This window comes from Moschus berezovskii, chromosome 12, assembly GCF_049115385.1.
Source record: "Moschus berezovskii isolate FMDL1 chromosome 12, NW_MosBer_1.0, whole genome shotgun sequence".
Taxonomy (NCBI): domain Eukaryota; kingdom Metazoa; phylum Chordata; class Mammalia; order Artiodactyla; family Moschidae; genus Moschus; species Moschus berezovskii.
This window is the reverse complement of record NC_142471.1, coordinates 42488300-42508578: the sequence shown is the minus strand read 5'-3', so window position 1 is coordinate 42508578 and position 20279 is coordinate 42488300. Positions and strand designations below refer to the sequence as shown.

Here is a 20279-nt window from a genome sequence, read left to right as displayed (position 1 = left end):
AAATGCCTGCACACAAAGGATTTCATCCCTCTTCCCCACTTCTTCACAAAATAGCTAGAGTCACTGTGCAGATGAAGTAAGAGATGAAGGTTCAAACCCTGGGTCGGGAAGACCCCCTGGATGGGGGTATGGCAACCAACTCCAGTATTCTTGCCTAGAGAAACCCATGGACAGAGAAACCCAAGTCTGGCGGGCTACAGTTCATGGGGTCACAAAGAATCAGACACAACTGAAGCGACTTAGTACACACTCATGCACGCACAAGAATTTTAGGAGCTCCATATAATTTCTAGAACATCTATGTTAGTCATCTTTACACATGATGTAAATGTGGTTTTTATTTCCCAGCATTACCATGCTTATTTATTAAGGGGTTCTAAGAAAAAAATTGTTCAAAGTACTGCTGTGGACATCACTTACATGTGATACACTGCAAGAATTTTTATCACCCCTTATTTGACAATTTAACACACCAAATAAGCCTAATTAGTTTAATATTCCTCTGAGATGGAAAGAAAACAAATAATTTGAGATGTTACAACCCCCAGGAAAACCTCAAAGTGAACTAGCTTCAAATGAACTTCATTTAGAATTTGATCTTTGGGAAGTTTATCAAAAGTATCAAAAGTTTTAACCAGTGATAAAAGATATCAAAAAAAGAGAAAAGATCTCAGTAGCAAATACAGATCACTTAAAGAAACAATTACCAAAAGCATTTTAATATTTCAAGAAAACTTTGTCCTCTTAGAGAACCAAATTCAGGTTTTGCACTACTTTACCTTTAAACTCTGCTTTCTTAAATTCAATCTTAGCTAATCCCGATCACACACAAAATACTTTCAGTGTTCTGCCTCCAAAAACCTTACACAATTTTCTATATGCATATTAATCTGTCCCTCACTTTTTCCATTCAGAACAAGCTCTAAAACAAAATCACATTTTTCCCTTTAACAAAATACATTGTCATGCTTCATACCTTCTTTGCTAAAGACACACACACACTACATCTTGCATACTGAAATACTCTCCTTACAATTCTTAACCTTAAAACCTTAATCTCCAGTGAAAACCAAGAAGTAATTTTAAAAATGTCAAATCAGCATTTCCTGATTGACACACTTTAGTTTTCCTCGTCTAAGAAGGCAAAAGTTGGTAAATTTAGACATGCCTAGCAATTAATGTTCTAATATTTTATCCTATTTGAAATGAGCTAGATAGTCAATGATTCTCTTCATTTAACTTAGTTTCAAGTTACAAAAATCTAGAGAGACTGTTTCAGATAGACATTCCCCAAATATAAATTATTCCTATGTGCTGTTCTGTGCGTGCTAAGGCGCCTCAGTCGTGTTCGACTCTTTGTGACCCCATGGACTGTAGCTTACCTGGCTCCTCTCCCATGGGATTCTCCAGGCAAGAATACTGGAGTGGGTTGCCATGCCTTCCTCCACAGGATCTTCGCAACACAGGGACTGAACCCACGTCTCCTATGTCTCCTACATTGGCACGCGGGTTCTTTACCATTAGCGCCACCCAGGAAGCCCAGTTATTCCTATAGAATTTACCTAAAACTTTTACTTCATATACCTCTATTTAATTTACTTAAAAGCTTTGTCATTTGTTATTTTTCTTGCTGACAAACTTTGTAGCAAGAACAGGTCTTCTTTGATTTCTAATAAACTTAGGTACAATAAAAGTAATATACTTAATGTTGATGACTCTAAGCACAAATCCGTATAAATCAAACCAACAAGCTTACACAAACTTTCATACCAGATATTAATTCAATACTGAATATTTCCTAACATGAACACAAAATTCATTCTAGCTAGAGTCTTTTATATTTGAGTACTTATATAAGTGCTTAATTTCCTTTAAGCTAATTCAATAGATGAATCCCCTGGTTGGTAGGTGCCCAATATGCTACTGGAGATCAGTGGAGAAATAACTTCAGAAAGAATGAAGGGATGGAGCCAAAGCAAAAACAACACCCAGTTGTGGATAGGACTGATGATAGAAGCAAGGTGCAATGCTGTAAAGAATAATATTGCATAGGAACCTGGAATGTTAGGTCCATGAATCAAGGCAAATTGGAAGTGGTCAAACAGGAGCTGGCAAGAGTGAACATTGACATTCTAGGAATCACCGAACTAAGATGGGCTGGAATGGGTGAATTTAACTCAGGTGACCATTATATCTACTACTGTGGGCAGGAATCCCTTAGAAGAGATGGAGTAGTCATTATAGTCAACAAGAGAGTCCGAATGCAGTACTTGGATGTAATCTCAAAAACGACAGAATGATCTTTATTCGTTTCCAAGGCAAAGCATTCAATATCATGGTAATCCAAGTCTATGCCCCAACCAGTAACGCTGAAGAAGCTGAAGCTGAACAGTTCTATGAAGACCTACAAGACCTTCTAGAACTAACACCCAAAAAAGACGTCCTTTTCATTATATGGGACTGGAATGCAAAAGTTGGAAGTCAAGAAACACCTGGAGTAACAGGCAAATTTGGCCTTGGAGTACGGAATGAAGTAGGGCAAAGGTTAATAGAGTTCTGCCAAGAGAACGCACTGGTCATAGCAAACACCCTCTTTCAACAACACAAGAGAAGACTCAACACATGGACATCACCAGATGGTCAACACTGAAATCAGATTGATTATATTATTTGCAGCCAAAGATGGAGAAGTCAGCAAAAACAAGACCGGGAGCTGACTGTGGCTCAGATCATGAACTCCTTATTGCCAAATTCAGACTTAAATTGAAGAAAGTAGGGAAAACCACTAGACCATTCAGGTATGACCTAAATCAAATCCTTTATGACTATACATTGGAAGTGAGAAATAGATTTAAGGGACTAGATCTGATAGACAGAGTGCCTGATGAACTATGGACGGAGGTTCGTGCCATTGTTTAGGAGACAGGGACCAAGACCATACCCAAGAAAAAGAAATGCAAAAAAAGCAAAATGGTTGTTTGAGGAGGCCTTACAAATAGCTGTGAAAAGAAAAGAAGCGAAAAGCAAAGGAGAAAAGGAAAGATATAAGCATCTGAATGCAGAGTTCCAAAGAATAGCAAGGAGAGTTAAGAAAGCCCTCCTCAGCGATCAATGCAAAGAAATAGAGGAAAACATCAGAATAGGAAAGACAAGAGATCTCTTCAAGAAAATTAGAGATACCAAGGGAACATTTCATGCAAAGATGGGGTCAATAAAGGACAGAAGTGGTAGGAACCTAACAGAAGCAGAAGATATTAAGATGAGGTGGCAAGAATACACAGAGCTGTACAAAAAAGATCTTCACGACCCAGATAATCATGATGGCATGATCACTCACCTAGAGCCAGACATCCTGGAATGTGAAGTCAAGTGGGCCTTAGGAAGCATCACTACGAACAAAGCTAGTGGAGGTGATGGAATTCCAGTGGAGCTATTTCAAATCCTGAAAGATGATGCTGTGAAAGTGCTGCACTCAATATGCCAGCAAATTTGGAGAATGCAGCAGTGGCCACAGGACTGGAAAACGTCAGTTTTCATTCCAATCCCAAAGAAAGACAATGCCAAAGAATGCTCAAACTACTGCACAATTGCACTCATTTCACATGCTAGTGAAGTAATGCTCAAAATTCTTCAAGCCAGGCTTCAACAGTACATGAATCGTGAACTTCCAGATGTTCAAACTGGATTTAGAAAAGGCAGAGGAACCAGAGATCAAATTGCCAACATCCACTGGATCATTGAAAATGCAATAGAGTTCCAGAAAAATATCTATTTCTGCTTTATTGACTATGCCAAAGCCTCTGACTGTGTGGATCACAATAAACTGTGGAAAATTTTGAAAGAGATGGGAACACCAGACAGCCTGACCTGCCTCCTGAGAAACCTATATGCAGGTCAGGAAGCAACAGTTAGAATTGGACATGGAACAACAGACTGGTTCCTAGTTGGGAAAGGAATAAAATATCATCTTCCTCTCACCCAGGGGTTCATAGCTGTAATCAGATGACTTATCCAAAATGAGCTTCAGAGAACTTTCTTTAGGGTTAATTCAAGCAGTCCCCAATTTTTTTTTTTCTTTCAATCTTGCAATTACATATTTTTGTATTTATTTATTTTTAAAATCAATTTATTTTAATTGGAGGCTAATTACTTTATAATATTGTGGTGTTTTTTGCCATACTTCAACATGTGTCAGCCACGGGTATACATGTGTTCCCCCGTCCTGAACCCCCAACCTCCCTCCCCACCCCATCCCTCTGGGTTGTCCTAGAGGACCAGCTTTGAGTGCCCTGACTCATGCATCAAACTTGCACATTGAAACATCCATATTACCATATGTAAAATATTCCCCATTTTTAAAGACGGAAACTCAAAACAAACAGAACACAAACCTCACGCACAATGCTAGCATCCAAAGGAGCAAAGGAACTGGTTCACGTGTCTAGTAAAAGCCCAACAACTCTACGCTTTCCAGCAGGGCACCCCACTCAAATATGAAACAAGTTGGCTTATTCCCAAGGAAAAGTCCCAAATGAAGAGGAAATAAAAGTTTCTGGCTGAACACACCAGAGCAACTTACCCTACTATGTCGATGGAGCTTGTCAATTCCTAAACGTCGATTTGTTGCTCCAACTGTCAAGTTCTGGGGAAGCCAGTGCTGCTTCAGGGAATTTTGAAGGCAAGATCCTCAGGTTAAGTGGCCCAGCAGTTGCTAGGGCCTTACCCGAAAACTCCCCAACAAGGGCTGGCTAGCCATGAGTAGCAAATCTTGAACTCAAACAAATTTTGGTGCAGCTCATGCTGTTCACCACACTATAGGCCGATAAGTGGAGAAATGAGTTGTTGGGGCAAGGATTAACAACTTTATTCAGAAAGCCAACATATAAGGCCATCTTGGTGGCCTCATATTCCAAAGAACCATTCTGCCTGAGGTAGGGTTCTTTCACACTAAAAGGGGAGGGAGTAAAGTCAGACACTTCCTGGTTCCCCTCAGCCTCCAGGAGAGATGTGTTAATTTCTTCCTCCCTGTAGTCATTCACAGGTGTGCCTGGTCAGCATGTTTCCTGAGAGCTAAATAAAGGTATTTTAGCTTAATGTTCATTACCTGGGAGGCAGGTTTTCCAGAGATGGCCCCTTACCTATAATTTAAGCTTACAGGAAATATCCCTTTAGTGATCAACTTGTAATAGAATACAAAGGTACTTCCCTATTACACTGGTTTTCAAATATGAAACCAGCAGACTTTAAGTAGCACTTAATTAGGAAGCAATCTTCAATAAGCTAGAATGTGGCCTCCATAAGCACATTTCAAAATATATCTGTATTGGTTTTCTCTTAAATTCAAGCATCAATTACATTTATATAATAGAAAAAGTGAGGATTCCTCATATTTCCAAAGAAACACAGAGTTGAACACAGTTAATATTTTATATATATATATAGACATGGTTAACATTTGATATATACATACATATATATATATATATTCTACCAGTTTTGCTTTGAAAAAAATGAACTAGTTCTATATACATATTTCACATATTACTAACTCATTTGTACATGTTCCCTAATGATATATGTACATTTTTCTCATTCTTAACAGCCACCAGGGAAGCCCACGAATACTGGAATGGGTAGCCTATCCCTTCTCCAGTGGATCTCCCCAACCCAGGAATCGAACCAGGGTCTTCTGCTTTGCAGGTGGATTCTTTACCAGTTGAGATACCAGGGAAGTCCCTTAACAGCCACAGAGTATTCCCTTTCATAGAAATGCAGTAATTGTTATGCAGTCCTTAGATGGCCATCTAAGCAAAAGTCCCATTTTTCATGCTAAGGCATTATAAATACACTAGAACTTTTCACTTGCATGCATTGGAGAAGGAAATGGCAACCCACTCCAGTGTTCTTGCCTGGAGAATCCCAGGGACGGGGGAGCCTGGTGGGCTGCTGTCTATGGGGCTGCACAGAGTCAGACACGACTGAAACGACTTAGCAGCAGCAGCGGCAGAAGTAATAAATGTCAATTCTATAGTGTGTGTCAAACCTAATTAGCACAATTAAGCTTGCCAACCAAGTGATTTCTGATTATCATTTTAGGGTGTTTACCAATCTCATGTTATCACAAATATGTCAGGATGTATTCTCACCCTTTGGGCCTCTGTATACCTGAAGAATAAAATAAACTCTGCTAAGAGGAACTCCCGACCAAAGAGCCTGTTCTGATTGACACTAACACTCACAATTCACATCCTTTTGAACTTGGGTTTGGACTGGGAAAATTCAAAAGTCATCAGAAACCAAATCAAGATATAAGGTCCAGACCCAGCTGGACAGTAGCAAATGTTTCAAGCCAGGACACTGGATATTCCTGGGCCATTCAGAAATTTGTGAAGCTAATTCTGAAAGAGCATCAGACATACGGTGAGCAACTAATTCGTTCCACAAAACACCTTTTATGGTACTGATTCATTCATGGCAGGAAGGAGGGAAGGCCAGGCTTTCTTGCCTATTACAGCCAGTTTAAGCCTAACCCACGTCTCTGAGCAAAGACTTTTGACAGAGGCTCCAACAGGGGGCGGATTCAGTTTCTCCATGACAGTCATGATTCTGTGATTGTCCAGAAGAAACAGTTCTCTAAAGCCTCTTTGAGAACCTGAAGCAGCTCAATCTGCCTGATCCTGCCCAGCTCAAGTTGGTCTGTTATCTTCCCTGACTCCTGCAAGAACATTTCAAAGAAAACCCAAAGAAAACATAAGCTGAACTTGGGGTGTCCTTGAAGCACTGAGGTGTTTGAAAGCTTTGTGTAGTTTCTGGGGAAATAGTCTTTTAAGAGATGTAGCAGAGACACAAACAGTCCTCAAGAGCTCCGTGCTGACATGAGAAATCTAAAGTGAAAGCAGCACATCTGATTAATCACAGGGAACTATGTGACCCCCAGTGGGAACCAAGGTGCTGGCCCCTTGTCCCTGCAGAGGGGATACTCAGGACACAGGCAATGTTTCCATCCAAACAGGAACAAATCCAGGGCTCAATGTACACATTTAATCACAGCTTTTTATTGCGATTCAGGAAGAGCCTGATGGTGGCAGGCAAGCTCACTGTCCCAGTTTGCCCAGGCCTTCTGCTGCATGCGTGACAGCATTCGTGACTGTGTTGGTCACTGTCTCAGTGACTTCCTTTACCACTTTGTCCCCCGACTCGTGGGCCTTCTTTAAAGCATCAGCAATGGCTGTTGGGAAGGAAGAAGAAGAATGTCCAGGTGAGCAAAGAAAACAATTCAAGTCACTCGCTGGGCTGGTCACCTGGAGTGTGTGTGGGATGTGACAGTCTTACTGGGTTGCACCCTGCAGGAGCTGTGGGACAGAGCATAGCGCAGCTCCTGGATGAGGGCATTCACACTTGCTTTTATTTCTCCAAACAGCCTGCATTTCTCCAATTAGTGAGACAGGGCATCTGCTTGTGGGTGTACTGCCTACTCAGGCTTCAATTTTCTGTGAACTGTTTATATCTTTTGGTCATTTTTATATTGGGTTATCATTTCTACTACAAATATTTTTGTTCACTTTGTGTTTTTTCTTTTGATTTGGCTTATGGTATTTTTTTTTTCACTATGGAAATTTTTTAAGTTTTATACTGTCCAATTTAGGAGAAGGAAATGGCAACCCACTCCAGTATTCTTGCCTGGAAAATACCATGGACGGAGTAGCCTAGTGGGCCATGGTCCACGGGGTCTCAGAAAGTCGGATACGACTGAAGTGACTGAGCACGCACTGTCCAATTTACCTAATATTTCCTTTATGGCCTTTGGATCTTCTGTATCATTAAAAAGATCCTCCATTCTCTGAGATTATGCCAAAATCTATGTTCTTTTCTATGAATTTAATAATTTCATGTATTTATATTTAAGTCCTAATCCATCTGCAAACTATTTTGTTTTAAGGAGAGAGACATACACAAGCTTTGTACACTGTGATTCAGAAACATATAAACAAACATATGAACATTTAAATAAATACGTATTTGTATAAATATATAATTTATGTCTCCAATGTTTTGTCCCAGCACACTGCCACCTGATCTTTTGTGACACCATCCTATTAACATTCCACAGAGAGGACTATCTAGATGGTCGTGCTTTAGCAAAGTACAGTGTGAGACCTCAGATGAGTGCAGATAATTGTACACCAACTGAAAGGAAGCAACATCGGGGTCAGGGTTTGACCTGATTAGGCAAGGAACCGGTTGCTGCCAGCACCCAGCTTCCCTCCTTCCCACCCCAAACTTGGCCTTACCTTTCTCTCCAGCCTCCTTGGCATGATCTATCACCTCCTTCACCACCCCCTCCACAACGTGAACTGAAAAGATGAGACAAGCCCAGAGTGAGAGCACAGTGTAAGCTGCCTGTCCTCAGGGCAGGGCCCAGACAGCCCTGGGTATCCCCAAAGGGCCTCAGGGATGCTACTCTCGCCAGGACAGGACAAACTGCTCACCAAGAACCCCCCAGCTGGCTTCCTTCAGAGACTGGAGTGGGACCTGGCTGCTAGCAGCCAAGCGGGTGAGGGCACAGGGCTCCCCATGTCCCTTGCCCAGCAAAGCCTGGAATGCTGACTAGCAGGCCTTCCTGTCGGCTGGGGACCTGGAGCCAAGGCTGGGCCTATTTCCCAGGTCACCACACCTCTCAGGTGAGCTGCTGTGCTGTCTATGGCTGGATGGAGGCCGCAGCAGGAGGCTGAAAGTCAAAGCTTCACCACCACCACCACTACCACTCCCCGCCCACGGCAACACCAAGTCCCCCAAAGCAATTCCTCCAATAAGACAAAACTCTCTGCCCTCCTAGGGTGGTAACGTGCTCGAACTGAAAGATGTTGGGTCAGAAGAACTATTTCAGATTCTAACTCCTAGAATTAACTCCACTGCTTGGATTCCCTTGTCCATTGACTGGGAATAACACAGCGCTCAGAGAGCTGGTCAAGATGAAAGTAGACAGTCAACAGCAGTTGCAAAGCTAAAATGAAACACAGACATGTTTGCAACCATTTAGAAAAAGAACAGCAAACTTGGGCACAAGCTGTTTTTCACAAAATGTCAAACGGGTAGGGCTTGGATCAGCTTCTCTGTATCTAAGGACTGATGTACAAAAAAGTGTTTCTGGGGACTTTGAAGAAACTGAAAATGTCCTTTGTGTAAACGCTGGGGGCTGACTTTGAACACAATCAGACTTAGTGATTCTTAAGCAAGAAATCTTTGAAGCTTTAAAGTTATGGTAAAAAGTTAAAATCTACCTTACTTTTCCTGTATCATCTATAGGATACTTAGAATAAGCTCCTTTAACATGAAAACCTCCCACCCACTGCCGGTTTCCAGAGGCAAGGAGTCAAGTCACCAGCTGCTCATCAGGCACCTTGGCTCCCCTCCTGCTACCAGGGGCCTCCTCTGAGCTGCTGCCTCTGTCCCACAGCCACAGACCCCAAGAATGTGTCAAGCCTGGGGGGTGGGGTGCAAAATAGGTCTGACGAGAAGGGTTGCTCGGGCAGTGGACCTCTCATGGCTCCTACTGGTTTAGCTTCTACAGTCCCCTACCTCCATCCCTATGGAGCTGATCATCCTTGGTTCTCCATGGGGCCAAAGCCTGCCCCAGTCTTGCTGGGATCAGCTTTTCACTGGCCCAGTCAAGTCTGTCCTGAGTCCCCCAGTGGGAGGAACCATACAAGGAGAAAGGAGCCCCAGGGTCCTTACCAGCTTCCTCAGTGGCCTTCTCCGTGCGGTGGGCCAGGCCCTCGGCAGCTAGCTTCCCCAGGCCTCCCAGCATTGTGTGGCAACAGGTGGTAATCAAGCAGGATGCTGGGGCCTGGACCAGTCTGCTTTTATAGATGCCTCTGATGCCCGGCTGGGCTCCGGGACACGAGCCCTCACCCTGTGGTGAGTCAGCACAGGCTGCAGGAGGAAGAAGCTGGGTGGGGCCACCCCAGCGCTGTGGCTGGGGACGTGCTCCTCTGGCAGCAAGAGACCCCCACACCCCATAACCTGAGAGCCCATGAGGGGCAGGGACCAGAAGCATGAGGCCGGACAGAGCTCGGTTCTGGGACATACCCCTCTCCCAAGGCAAGAGGCCTTAGTGCCCTGTGGGGTGACAGGCATTTGGGGACCTCAGCCCTGCCAGTCCCCTGGACTCATGGCAGTCTGGGCACAGCTGTGTATCCAGACAAGGCCGAGAACTTCCAGCCCACTGCCTACTATCCCTACAGTGGCCTAGTCAGGGGTGTAGCATTTTGTGAGCCTGGGGACCTAGGCAGCCCCCAGGCCAGGAATACAAGTGGAGTGGAGGCCGCTGCCCTCCCTATTCCCAACAACTCAGCTCAGCAGAGTGGCCTTACAGCCTCCACTGGACAGTTGGGGGAGTAGGGAAAATGAGGGCCATACCTGGTCCAAGGCTGAGAAGGCTGGAACACTGACCAGAGGTCTAGCCATCCTTGACTTGCAGTTATCTGGTTGTCACTCACGGGAGCGCCTGGGTGACCCAGCACTGAGGCAGCCTGCAGGTAAGGGAACCCAGTCCTCCTTTTGCCTTGGAGCCTGGCCTCTTAGGGAAGCCCTGGGAAGTCAGAAGTGCCCACCCAAGAGGTCCTAGGGGAGTAAATGGAGGACCCTGCCACCATCTGGGGATGTGCTTCTGGCTCCAGCAAGAGTTCCGGAAAGAAGTTCTACCAGTCCCTGAAACATTACATGCTTAAGGAGCCAGACTGCCTTCCGAGTTACTCAGGATGGAGAGAGAAGCCTCAAGCCACATATCACATACTGCTTCCCTTAGTCACTAGCCCAGCTGAGCCTCAGTTTCTTCATCTATAAAATGGGGGCATCCATGCCTTCCTGGCCTTGTCACTGATAGTTGGTGGGGCCAGGCATTCAAACTTTTGGTAGACTTCTATTCCCACCCTCTTAAGAGTGATGTGCTAGGGATGCTAGCTAGGTCCATGCTGCTTTGCAGTGAGCCCTAAGCAACCGATGGGTGGAACAAAGAGTGGCAGGGGTATAAGGCTGCCTCAGAGTGAGAGGGCTTGGCGATGAGACTCCCCCCACAGACTCAGGTTAGGAGTCATGGAGGGAAGGCCCTTTTAAGGACTTGCTCATAAAGTCCAGGCCTAGGGCAGGAGTTTGAGGCTGCTCCCCCCATACAGGCTTCCTTACCCCTCAGAGGAGTCCAGGAGGGAGTGGCGGGGTCTAATTAGTGTTTACCTGACACAGGCTTAAGGAGTCAAGGCTCTCCCACATTCCTGAGTGGTGCTGGGAGGCCTTGGGCAGTGGAGCTGGAGGCAGCAGGAACTCTGTGTCACAAGGCCATAGCCCCACACGTGCCATAAGCAGGAGTTGATCAGGTCTTAAACAATTTGGAGAGTCCCTTTAAGAATATTACTATTCGTGTGAATATATATATATACACACACACATATATATGTTTGACCCTGTGGACTCAGAAGGGGCCATGAAAGTGAAGGGCCCTGGAGTTTAAGCAAGTCGAGATGACTCTGGCCTCCCTGTTATATCCAAACCCCAGAGAGTTCAGCTCATGGTATTAGGACAACACTGCCAAGTGTGGGGGCACTTCTGGGACATGGCTGTTGGGAACTGGCCTGAGAGACCCATCCGGACGTTGCCTGGACCCATCAAAACCCCCTGTTTCCTCTGAGGTTGTGTGTGTCCTTCACCCCTACATGGGTCCTTTCTGCTGGACCCCTTGACAGGATGGCAGTGTCACCCACCAGTTCTGGGATGGCTTCCAGACCCCATGCCCCACCCCGCCAGTGCCCACCCATGGGTACTCTTCACTGTGGCCCTCTCCTTGGGAGCTCACCAGCTCCTTGACAGGCCCATCAGGGCTCGGTCACTCAGCAGGACTCTGGCCCCAGTCCCAGCTAGGAGCCCTCTGGCTGCACTTTTCCTCCTTCCTGTCAGACTACTGTTACCTTCACTACATCCCCTGGCCCATGGGACTCTCTCCTCATTAATGCATGTCCCTGGTGTAAGCAACCAAACTCCAGTGAAAACATATCATGGCCCCAAATCTCCTGACAAGGCTGGGTTCAGGTACAGATCCCGAATGCAACAAGGAGAGAGAAGGCCTGGAGAGGCCAAGCTGCCCAAAACTGGATTTGGGCCCCAGACCTTGGTGCTCTGGCCCACTTCTAGTCCCACCAGCCTTCCCACTGTAGCTCTGACCAGCTCCCTGGCCTCTCAGCTCAGCCCAGCCCATCCGGGCTCCCTGAGGGTGGACTCCTTTTCAGCCCAAAGAACCTAGGACAGTCTCACACCCTCTTAAGAAGGATTCTAGTCTAAGGGGTTGGGCTTGGGCTACTCCTACCTGGATGAGATTGGGGTGACTCAGGTAGGAACCACCCCATCTGGGAAGAAGCCTGTCACGATGGGTCCCAACAGAGCAGGCCTGAACACAGGCAGCCGAGTCAGCCTGTCCTGAGTCAGAAGGTCAAGTCCTACACTTGGGGCTGTGAGAATTAAGCTTTGACAAGAGTCTACTAATTCTTCAAATGGAATCTGCTCAACAACCCAGTCTGGCAAAGGACCAGATGACTCCATCATCAAGTCAAGGAGAGCCAATTTTTCAAAAGCAATTTGCCAACTGAGCAATGAACAATTCTGGGGGGAAAAAAAGTTTAAGTATGCTTAAATACTTAGGGCTGTCTCACATCTGAAGCACAATAAATTTTTCTCCTGTGACTGCAAATGTCATGAACAGCAAGAGTTTTATAACTGTCATCCTGCCTACGCTTTCTCCTACTTCTACTTCATGGATTTGAGCTCCCAGTACATACAGACCCCTTCCAGTCACAAGGGAGCCAAGAAGAAATTCCTGGAGACTTGGTTTGTCAGTCACCAAAAGAAGACTTCCCTAGCAACCCAGTTCTCATATACTCATGGGCAGAGGGCACATCAAAGGGGTAGCTGAGGAAATGGACAGTTCACAAAGGTGTGGGCAGACTTAAGGGAGCCAATGAGAGACGGCGAGGCTGCCAGGGACTTGGAGCAATGGGGGTTATTACCTCCCTCAGCCTGGAGGGGCTGTAGACCCTGATGAGACCTCCAGCTATAGGAGAAGGTCAGCAGACAGGAGCTGCCACTGTCAGCAGAGGAACAAGGCCACTGCCCAACCATGCCCGGCAAGAAGGGAGCAGGAGGAATAAACGCCTCTCTTCTCCATCTCCTACTGATATCCCCTGCAGCTGAACCCAACAAGTCCCAAAGGTAAGGGAGCCTGGGTAATGCGGTTCAAGAGGCAAGTTCCCAGGGTGACGGCAGGGAGTAAAATGCACACAGTGTGTGGATTCTATATAAACAGAGAACACCAGCTTAGCCTGCCAGACTTCCAGGTCTGGAAGCAACATGACAGCAGCTTAAATTCTAAACAGTCCCATTTCCCCTTCCTGAAACTCTATGGGGCAACAAGGAACAACAACACAGCAACAGAGACCCAGCACAGCCACAAATAAATAAATGAATATTTTTAAAAAGAAGAAATTCCAGTGAAATAGAAATCAGACTTACAGGAATTATTCAATCTTCTGTGGCAGAAGGCACTGCAGCCATATCTAGAAGACACTCAAGGAAGAAAGTGTGAGCTGAAAATTTCAAACCCAGTTGAGGATAAAGTATAAAGGCTACAGACTAACATTTCCACACATTTAAGAACACAGAATATGGTTCACATGAGCTCTTCTTTCTTAATTTTTAACCTTTTTAAAAATAGAAAATGCCACACACAAAAAACAGAACACCATGAATCCTCATGGACACACTGCTATAACCCAAGGGGCCTAGCTATAACAATTCTCAGTTCACATCCCAGACGTCTTCTCAGTTCATCTGAAAATATTTCATTCTTGCGGAAACTCCTGGAGGACTAACTCCAACCAACCAAGAGATAATAGAATATATATCAGCAGACAATGGCAGGCTGCTTCTAGTATCTTCAGTTACAGATCTAAGACAAAACAAAGGTGTGGAGGAATGGAATGCAAATGCTATGTATTTTCACAAAGTAGAAGTGAGACAGCTAACACCAACCAAAAAAAAAAAAAAAAAAGGAGAAAGGGAGAGAAGGTGGAAAGCAGAAAACTCTGCCCTTCTCATCTGCAATTTGATGGGAATCAGAGCAAAAGTCCAAAACGTGATGTTCGTGACTTTGTGTTTGGCTAGTTGGGGAACTGGGGTTTGGAGAATCAGGAACTACCAGAGGAATTGCTAACGGGAGAATCATCTCCGGAGACCTGACCAAGGCCCAGCAGGTGCAGTGGTCACAGCCTTCTCCTCCTCAGCCTACTTGGGTTTCACTAACGTCATGAACCTCATGGAGACAGGCCTGGGCTCCAACAGGCTCCCACGGCTCCCTAGCACCATGTCCACCTTGTCCCAGACATACAGCCACAGACAAGTCCAACCTGACCCCACTCCCAGGGCTCAGTGTTGGGGGGATCGAGGAATGCAGAAAGAGGCATCTGCACAGTACATGGGAGCATCAGCTGCATGGGGCAGAGAGCCGTGGAATGGGCTGCACTCTAGAGATGGTACTACAGTGAACCTCGCGTGACAACTCTGTCAGCTGGTAAGAGAACCAACAGACCATCATCCCTGCTTTCATTCGGCAGAGGTGGCCAGAGCCCCACTCTGGGCCTGCACTAATCAGCACAGGGGACTTGGCTGCAGCCTGCTGAGAACCATCACAGCAAAGCACACAGGAGAGCCACTCATTAGTATATAAGTGTGGAAAAGAAGTACTCTGACAGTGGCGGGACCCATTCTGTGTATGCTGGGGGCCAATCTGGAAAGCTGAGATCTGAAGGATGAAAGAGCAGAAGCCACCTAGACAAGGGTCATTTATGAGGAAGGATGGACAGCATTCCAAGTAGAAAAAAAACAGCACACAGACTGAGGTGAACTGAAGCACGATGTCAAGGGAAATGAACAAACATGGCTGAGACTGCGGGGGTGGGGGTGTTGAGGAAGGAGGCTGAGGAGGTGCGTGAGGCTGGCAAATGAAGGACCTCAGTATCATTGTGGTAACATCCGGATTTAGCTTTTCTTTGTAATAGACACCTACTTCACAGCAGCTTAAACGATGAGAAAACTGATCCTTTCGCCTAGTGTGTGGCAGGTGCAGGACTGGTTAAATTACAGACTCAATAAAATAACTTGGGATCTAGGTTCTTCTCATACTTCTGCTCTGCCCTAAGGAGAAGGCAATGGCTAGCCACTCCAGTACTATTGCCTAGAAAATCCCATGGACGGAGGAGCCTGGTAGGCTGTAGTCCATGGGGTCGCTAAGGGTTGGACACCACTGAGCGACTTCACTTTCAATTTTCACTTTCACACATTGGAGAAGGAAATGGCAACCCACTCCAGTGTTCTTGCCTGGAGAATCCCAGGGACGGGGGAGCCTGGTGGGCTTCCGTCTATGGGGTCGCACAGAGTCGGACACGACTGAAGTGACTTAGCAGCAGCAGCAGCAGCAGCTCTGCCCTAATCAGCAAGTTGGCTTTTCCTCAGGCTCCTTCCTCCTGAGGTTAGAAGTGGCTGCCAGAGTTCTAAGGATCATTTCAGGTCACAAAAATGTCCAGTGGACGAGGAAGAAATGCTTCTTCCTTTGTCTTTTTTTTTTTTTTTGAGGATGAAAAACCCTTTCCTAGAAGTCTCCTGGTCCTCAGACCTGACTCCTCCTCTCCTTGGTCTGAGATGGCTCACACACTCATTCCTAATGCCTACACTCAGAAGGAAAACAGGATTCAGAAAGATTGTTGGGCCAACTGGGATTTCTCCTGAGTCAGGCAGGGGAAGGCTGCCTACCAAAAAGGATCTGAGGGCTCTCATAGTTCAGCCCCACCCGCCTGCCGGTGTGGCCCCACGTGATCTCCCCCAACCCTGGCATCCTCTCCTGCAGGCAAGGGCTCCTGGAGATGCTGGAAGCACCTCCACATATACCTCCAGGTTATCTCTTCCAGGACCTTCCCTTTAGGTCTTAGCCCATTTTGTAGACCAGGTGAGGCCTTCTCTGGGGAAGTCAGAAACAGGAACAAACCATGAAACTGAGCTTGGCCCTGGGGTGAGGGTGACAGATACTAAGGATTAGGGCGGAAACCTATTTCTTCCTTGGGAGGGATCTCGGATTGGAGAAAGGAAAGGTCCCCTGGGCAGATGGTTACACACATAAAGACCTGGGCTGGGCGAGTGTGAAGGGGTGGGCACGACGCTGCACCATGCTGGCAGGTCGCGGAAAGCCTCTGGGAAAGCCGGTCTCCAGTATGAAGCAAAGACGACGCTTTTTTTCTATCAGTCTCGCCTGAACTGGAAGTGCCTTGTAGCCAACATCTTGCAGTCAGAATTGAAATGGAATGACTATGTATGTACCCGTCCAGAAGAGAAAAAAAGATCATACGGACGGAGGGAACAGTGTGTACAAAGGCAGGGAGGTGGGGAAAGGGAATGGGGCGTTACCAGCCAAGGTGTGGCAAGGGTTCGGATGAAGAGGGCCGCCAGCGTCCGGCGCCAGGGCTGGGCTTATCCTGTGGCAACGATGAGTCACCCACCCGCAGGACTTACCCAGAGCTGGTATCGCGTGCATGAACACGTGGACACGTGCAGGGGAGGTTGGAGGGAATAAAGTTTGCGCGAACTCTAGATCGTCTTGGGGACCTGCCCGACAAAATCGCTGGTCTCCACCCTAGGCCAGAAGATACTAGTGCATCCGGAACGGAAAGGGTGCCAACGCCAGTGATCTAGCGCGCGCACGCACTCTGCAGGGTGCCTGCGCTGCACGCCCGCGTGCCCCGCGCTCACGTGCACCGCCCTGTGCGCCGCAGGGCCCTCCCAGGGGGCGTGTCGTGGGCGGAGCTCTTGGCGGCCGCGCCAACCAAGTCAATCGGGCGGGGCTCAAGTCTTCGGGCCGTGTCCTCGCCTTCCTGGTCCCGCCCGGTGACTCAACGCTGGGTGCGGCAGTCGCACAAACACCGGACGGGCTGGTTAGAGGGGCTAGGGGCAGAGCCACTCCCCTGCGTCCCCTGTCTTCCCCGAGGGTTCCTGCCGCCTGAAGTCCTCGCCGGCGCCCAGCTCTGGATTGCCTTGATGCTCCCAGCCTCCTGGCTCAGCTCACTGGGAGAAGTTCCCGAGGCCGTGGCCGTTGGAACCTTTACTCCCCCACCCAGAGCTGAGCTCCTCTAGGATCTGGGGATCGAGTATGCCCTTTCTAGGAAGGGCCGGGTTTTGGAATCAGGGGCGGGGAGAGGCACGTACCTAAATGGGGTTTGAATTTAAAATAAGGGAGAGTGGGGATACGCGGTTGAGAAAAGGAAAATGAGTTCTTGGACAATCAGTCTGGGTTTCCTCCGAATTTGGAATGCCAGGACTGTCTCTGGACTAGGGGCTGAGTTTCTGGGCTGAGGCTCTGCTCTAAGCGAGGGAGGGCTGGGCCCAGTGTGGAAGGAGTCATGAAGTGGGCACAGGGTAGGAATATATGTTTTAATGAGGTGGCCCACCAAGAGCCTGCCAGAGCTCCGGGCCTAGAAGGGAGTCACCCATGTCTCCCTTCTGTCATTTCAGGAGGCCAAATTTTTTTCCAAAACCCGAGAAAGTCTCAGAGGCCTGGTTAGCAGTCTTGTCGATGGTTTCCTGGGTAGTCTTGGCAACCTGGTCCATGGCTGGAGAAGGAAGGAAAGAGCAGTTGAGGGCAGGACCCTGGGGAACCACAGCCATGCAGGGTTAGCCTCCCCTGGGGCTCCCTCCCAGGAAGCAATGAGGATAGAGGGTCTGCAGAAGAGACAGTGTGTCTGGACAAGGGCTGGGTGGAGTATGGAGGTGTGCTGGGGCTGTCCACCCTCTTGCCCACCAGCCCCACCAGACCTTTCTGCCCTGTTTCTGTGGCCTGATCCACCACTTGCTGAACCGCTGTTCCGGCCGAAGTCACTGGAACAGAGAGATGTGGGCTTTAGCTCTTGAGATACCACTAACCACAGGGGCTCCACCTGCCAACCCCGTCTGTTCTCTAGAGTGGTCTGTCTTACATCCCCAAGGATGGATGCCATTAAGGTAAAGTCCTTTAACCAAGGCCACTCAGTCAGTGAGGGACATGAGCCCTTTCCATGACTCCAGGGTATTATTCTTGTTTATTTATAACTCTGGGCTCCTCCCCTCTGGCTTGCTTCCCTTGAGATCTTCAGGACTGCTGAGAAAATATCCAACAGAGGAAGGAAGACAGGGCAGGGCCAGGCTGGAATTGGCATCTGGGCTGTGGCTGCTGCTGGGCATGGCCCAGGAAGAACCCTGCCCCCTTTAACAACTTCTCCCCTAGAAGCTTGGCCCAGATGCCTGAATTCCCACCACTGGGGCTTCTACTTTGCAAGGCATTCTCACTGCCTCCTCTCTCTTGTGCCTGTCCCCAGAGGGCACACAAGCAATGATTGCCAGTTGCCTCTGTGGGCAGTCAGCTTAAGGCATTAGGAAATGAAGTGCAGGAAATAGGTGAAACTTCCAAGGTCAGGCCATCTCCTCTATACCAGAGTTTATACCTGTGGAGAACAGGGTTTCCAGGAGCTCAGATGTGTCCCACCTGCTGGGTAGGCAGACAGGTGCTCTGGCCTTCAGCGATCTAACTTATCCTCGCTGCTAAACAGTAAAGGGCCTACCTTACCCAGATCCTGGGGGCCAGGTACACAGGGGTCAGGCAGGCCCTAGATCTGCTGCTCACAGAGGTCCCTGGGTTCCTTGTCTGATATAGCACAGTCAAGACCACAGGGAAGGAGCCTTTGCACTCAGCCTACAGATGGGAAAAGTGAGGGCCAGAAGGAAGGGTGCTGTAAGCAGAGGCTTCCTGCTACCATTTTAGCCTAGGGGAGCAACGGTTTGCTTTCTTAGGGCACGGATGAAGGATGGGGTGGGTTTAGGGGTTGTCTGATGACTGGGATATGCATAGGACTGATTGGGAGCTGCAGTCCCAAGGGAGGCTGAACCGGAACCGGAACAGGTGCTACTGGTTCGCCCAGAGTCTCCTCACATCCCCTGCTCCCCAGTCCATCTTCACCCCCCAGTGTGTAACCTCAGGTCTGAGGAGGAAAGAGCTGGAGATGGAGACTGAGACTAGTGACCTGCCTTGGCCGCAGGAGGGTGGGAAGGTCCTCCGGGTGAGCACTTAAGAGGAAATTAGTACTGCGGGGGAAGGGAGGAGTGCTCAAAAGGAAGCCCAGTGGGAGTCGAGCTGCTTCCCTCATCCCATCCTGGTTCTATGGGCCTCTGGGACCCTGGCGGGCAGAGATCGCAGGGTGACAGAGTCGGCTTTCCCCGTGGACCTTCTTCACTCCCCTAAGGGCCCGGGAGGGGCCACTCCCCGCCTTCGCAGCCTCCTCGGATTGGCTCTGGCAATGCCCGATGCATCACCCCGCCCAGGCACCGCTGTTCTCCCGCTTGCCTCAAGGCATCATTCCTGGGCTGGTCGGGGTGGGCGTCCTGCCAGGTCCCTGCAACTCCGGAGAGAGCCCTTCCTAGCCGGAGCCACCCCCACCCCCGTCCACTTTCCGGCTGCACTGGTCCCTGGCTTGCGCCCCCCAACCCCCGAGTCCATCGGGTGTGCCCGCGTAGCGCTCTGTTCTCACCCGCTTCCTGGGCCGCCCCCTCCACTTGCTGCTTCAGGTCCTGCAAGCCCTTGCCGGCCATGGCTGCGGGGGGTCTGCGAGTGGTTAAGGGTAGCCGCAGCGATGTTGGATCCTGCTCAAAGCGGCTGCGACCCGAGCGCCAGCTCTGGTTTTTAAGGCGCCCCAGGGCCGGCCCCTCCCCGCACGAAGGGGGGTTGGAGGGGGCGCGGGGCGGTTCCCAGCACTCGGGCTCAGGGGAGTGACCGGGCCCTGCTCCAGTACCCGCCAGCCCGAAAGCACATCCTGGCCTCAGGCAGGCCGTGATGGGAAAGCGGGGAGGGGTGCCAACTAGTGTCTGAAGAGGGTCTCAGGGCTGCAGAGGGGCTGGATCGGGGATCGGGACAGTGGCTGGGGACACAAGGGGGCGCAGCAATCTTCCTCCACCGGGTGGGCGCGAGGATTCCCCAACCTGGGAGGGGTGAGGGAGGTGGGGATCAGCACCAGGTGGAGTTGTAACTAATAGCAGCTGCTTTTTATTACTTTGTGCCTGGCGCTGTGCAAACCCCTCCAGCCTCTTGTGTAACCTTTACGACAAAACTCTTGGAATGGGAGTTGTTAGTAGTTTATAGGAAGAAGATGAGGCACAGAGGGTAATTT

At 48.5% G+C, this 20279-nt stretch overlaps 1 protein-coding gene across 4 annotated transcripts; it reads right to left on the bottom strand.

Moving 5' to 3' along the window:
• Positions 1–7035: 7035 nt before the first annotated feature.
• On the bottom strand, positions 7036–19817 carry FAM25A (family with sequence similarity 25 member A). 4 transcript variants are annotated; one of them, XR_016038751.1, is made up of 8 exons: positions 19644–19817; positions 17899–17961; positions 16603–17696; positions 13555–13598; positions 11233–11395; positions 10420–10532; positions 9736–9933; positions 7036–7228 (listed from the first exon to the last, which is right to left on the bottom strand). XR_016038751.1 is itself a non-coding variant. In XM_088842077.1 (7 exons), exons 5-7 carry the CDS (start codon positions 10465–10467, stop codon positions 7095–7097), a joined length of 396 nt encoding a protein of 131 aa, XP_088698203.1. In that variant the 5' UTR covers positions 10468–10532; positions 11233–11395; positions 13555–13598; positions 16603–17696; positions 19644–19798; the 3' UTR covers positions 7036–7094. The 4 variants fall into 4 exon arrangements, 3 of the variants coding, with proteins under 3 accessions (XP_088698203.1, XP_088698202.1, XP_055281267.2); XM_088842077.1 differs by lacking the exon at positions 17899–17961 and having other exon boundaries at positions 9736–9949; positions 19644–19798; XM_088842076.1 differs by lacking the exons at positions 17899–17961; positions 19644–19817 and adding an exon at positions 8292–8354 and having other exon boundaries at positions 9736–9949; positions 16603–16767.
• Positions 19818–20279: the final 462 nt, after the last annotated feature.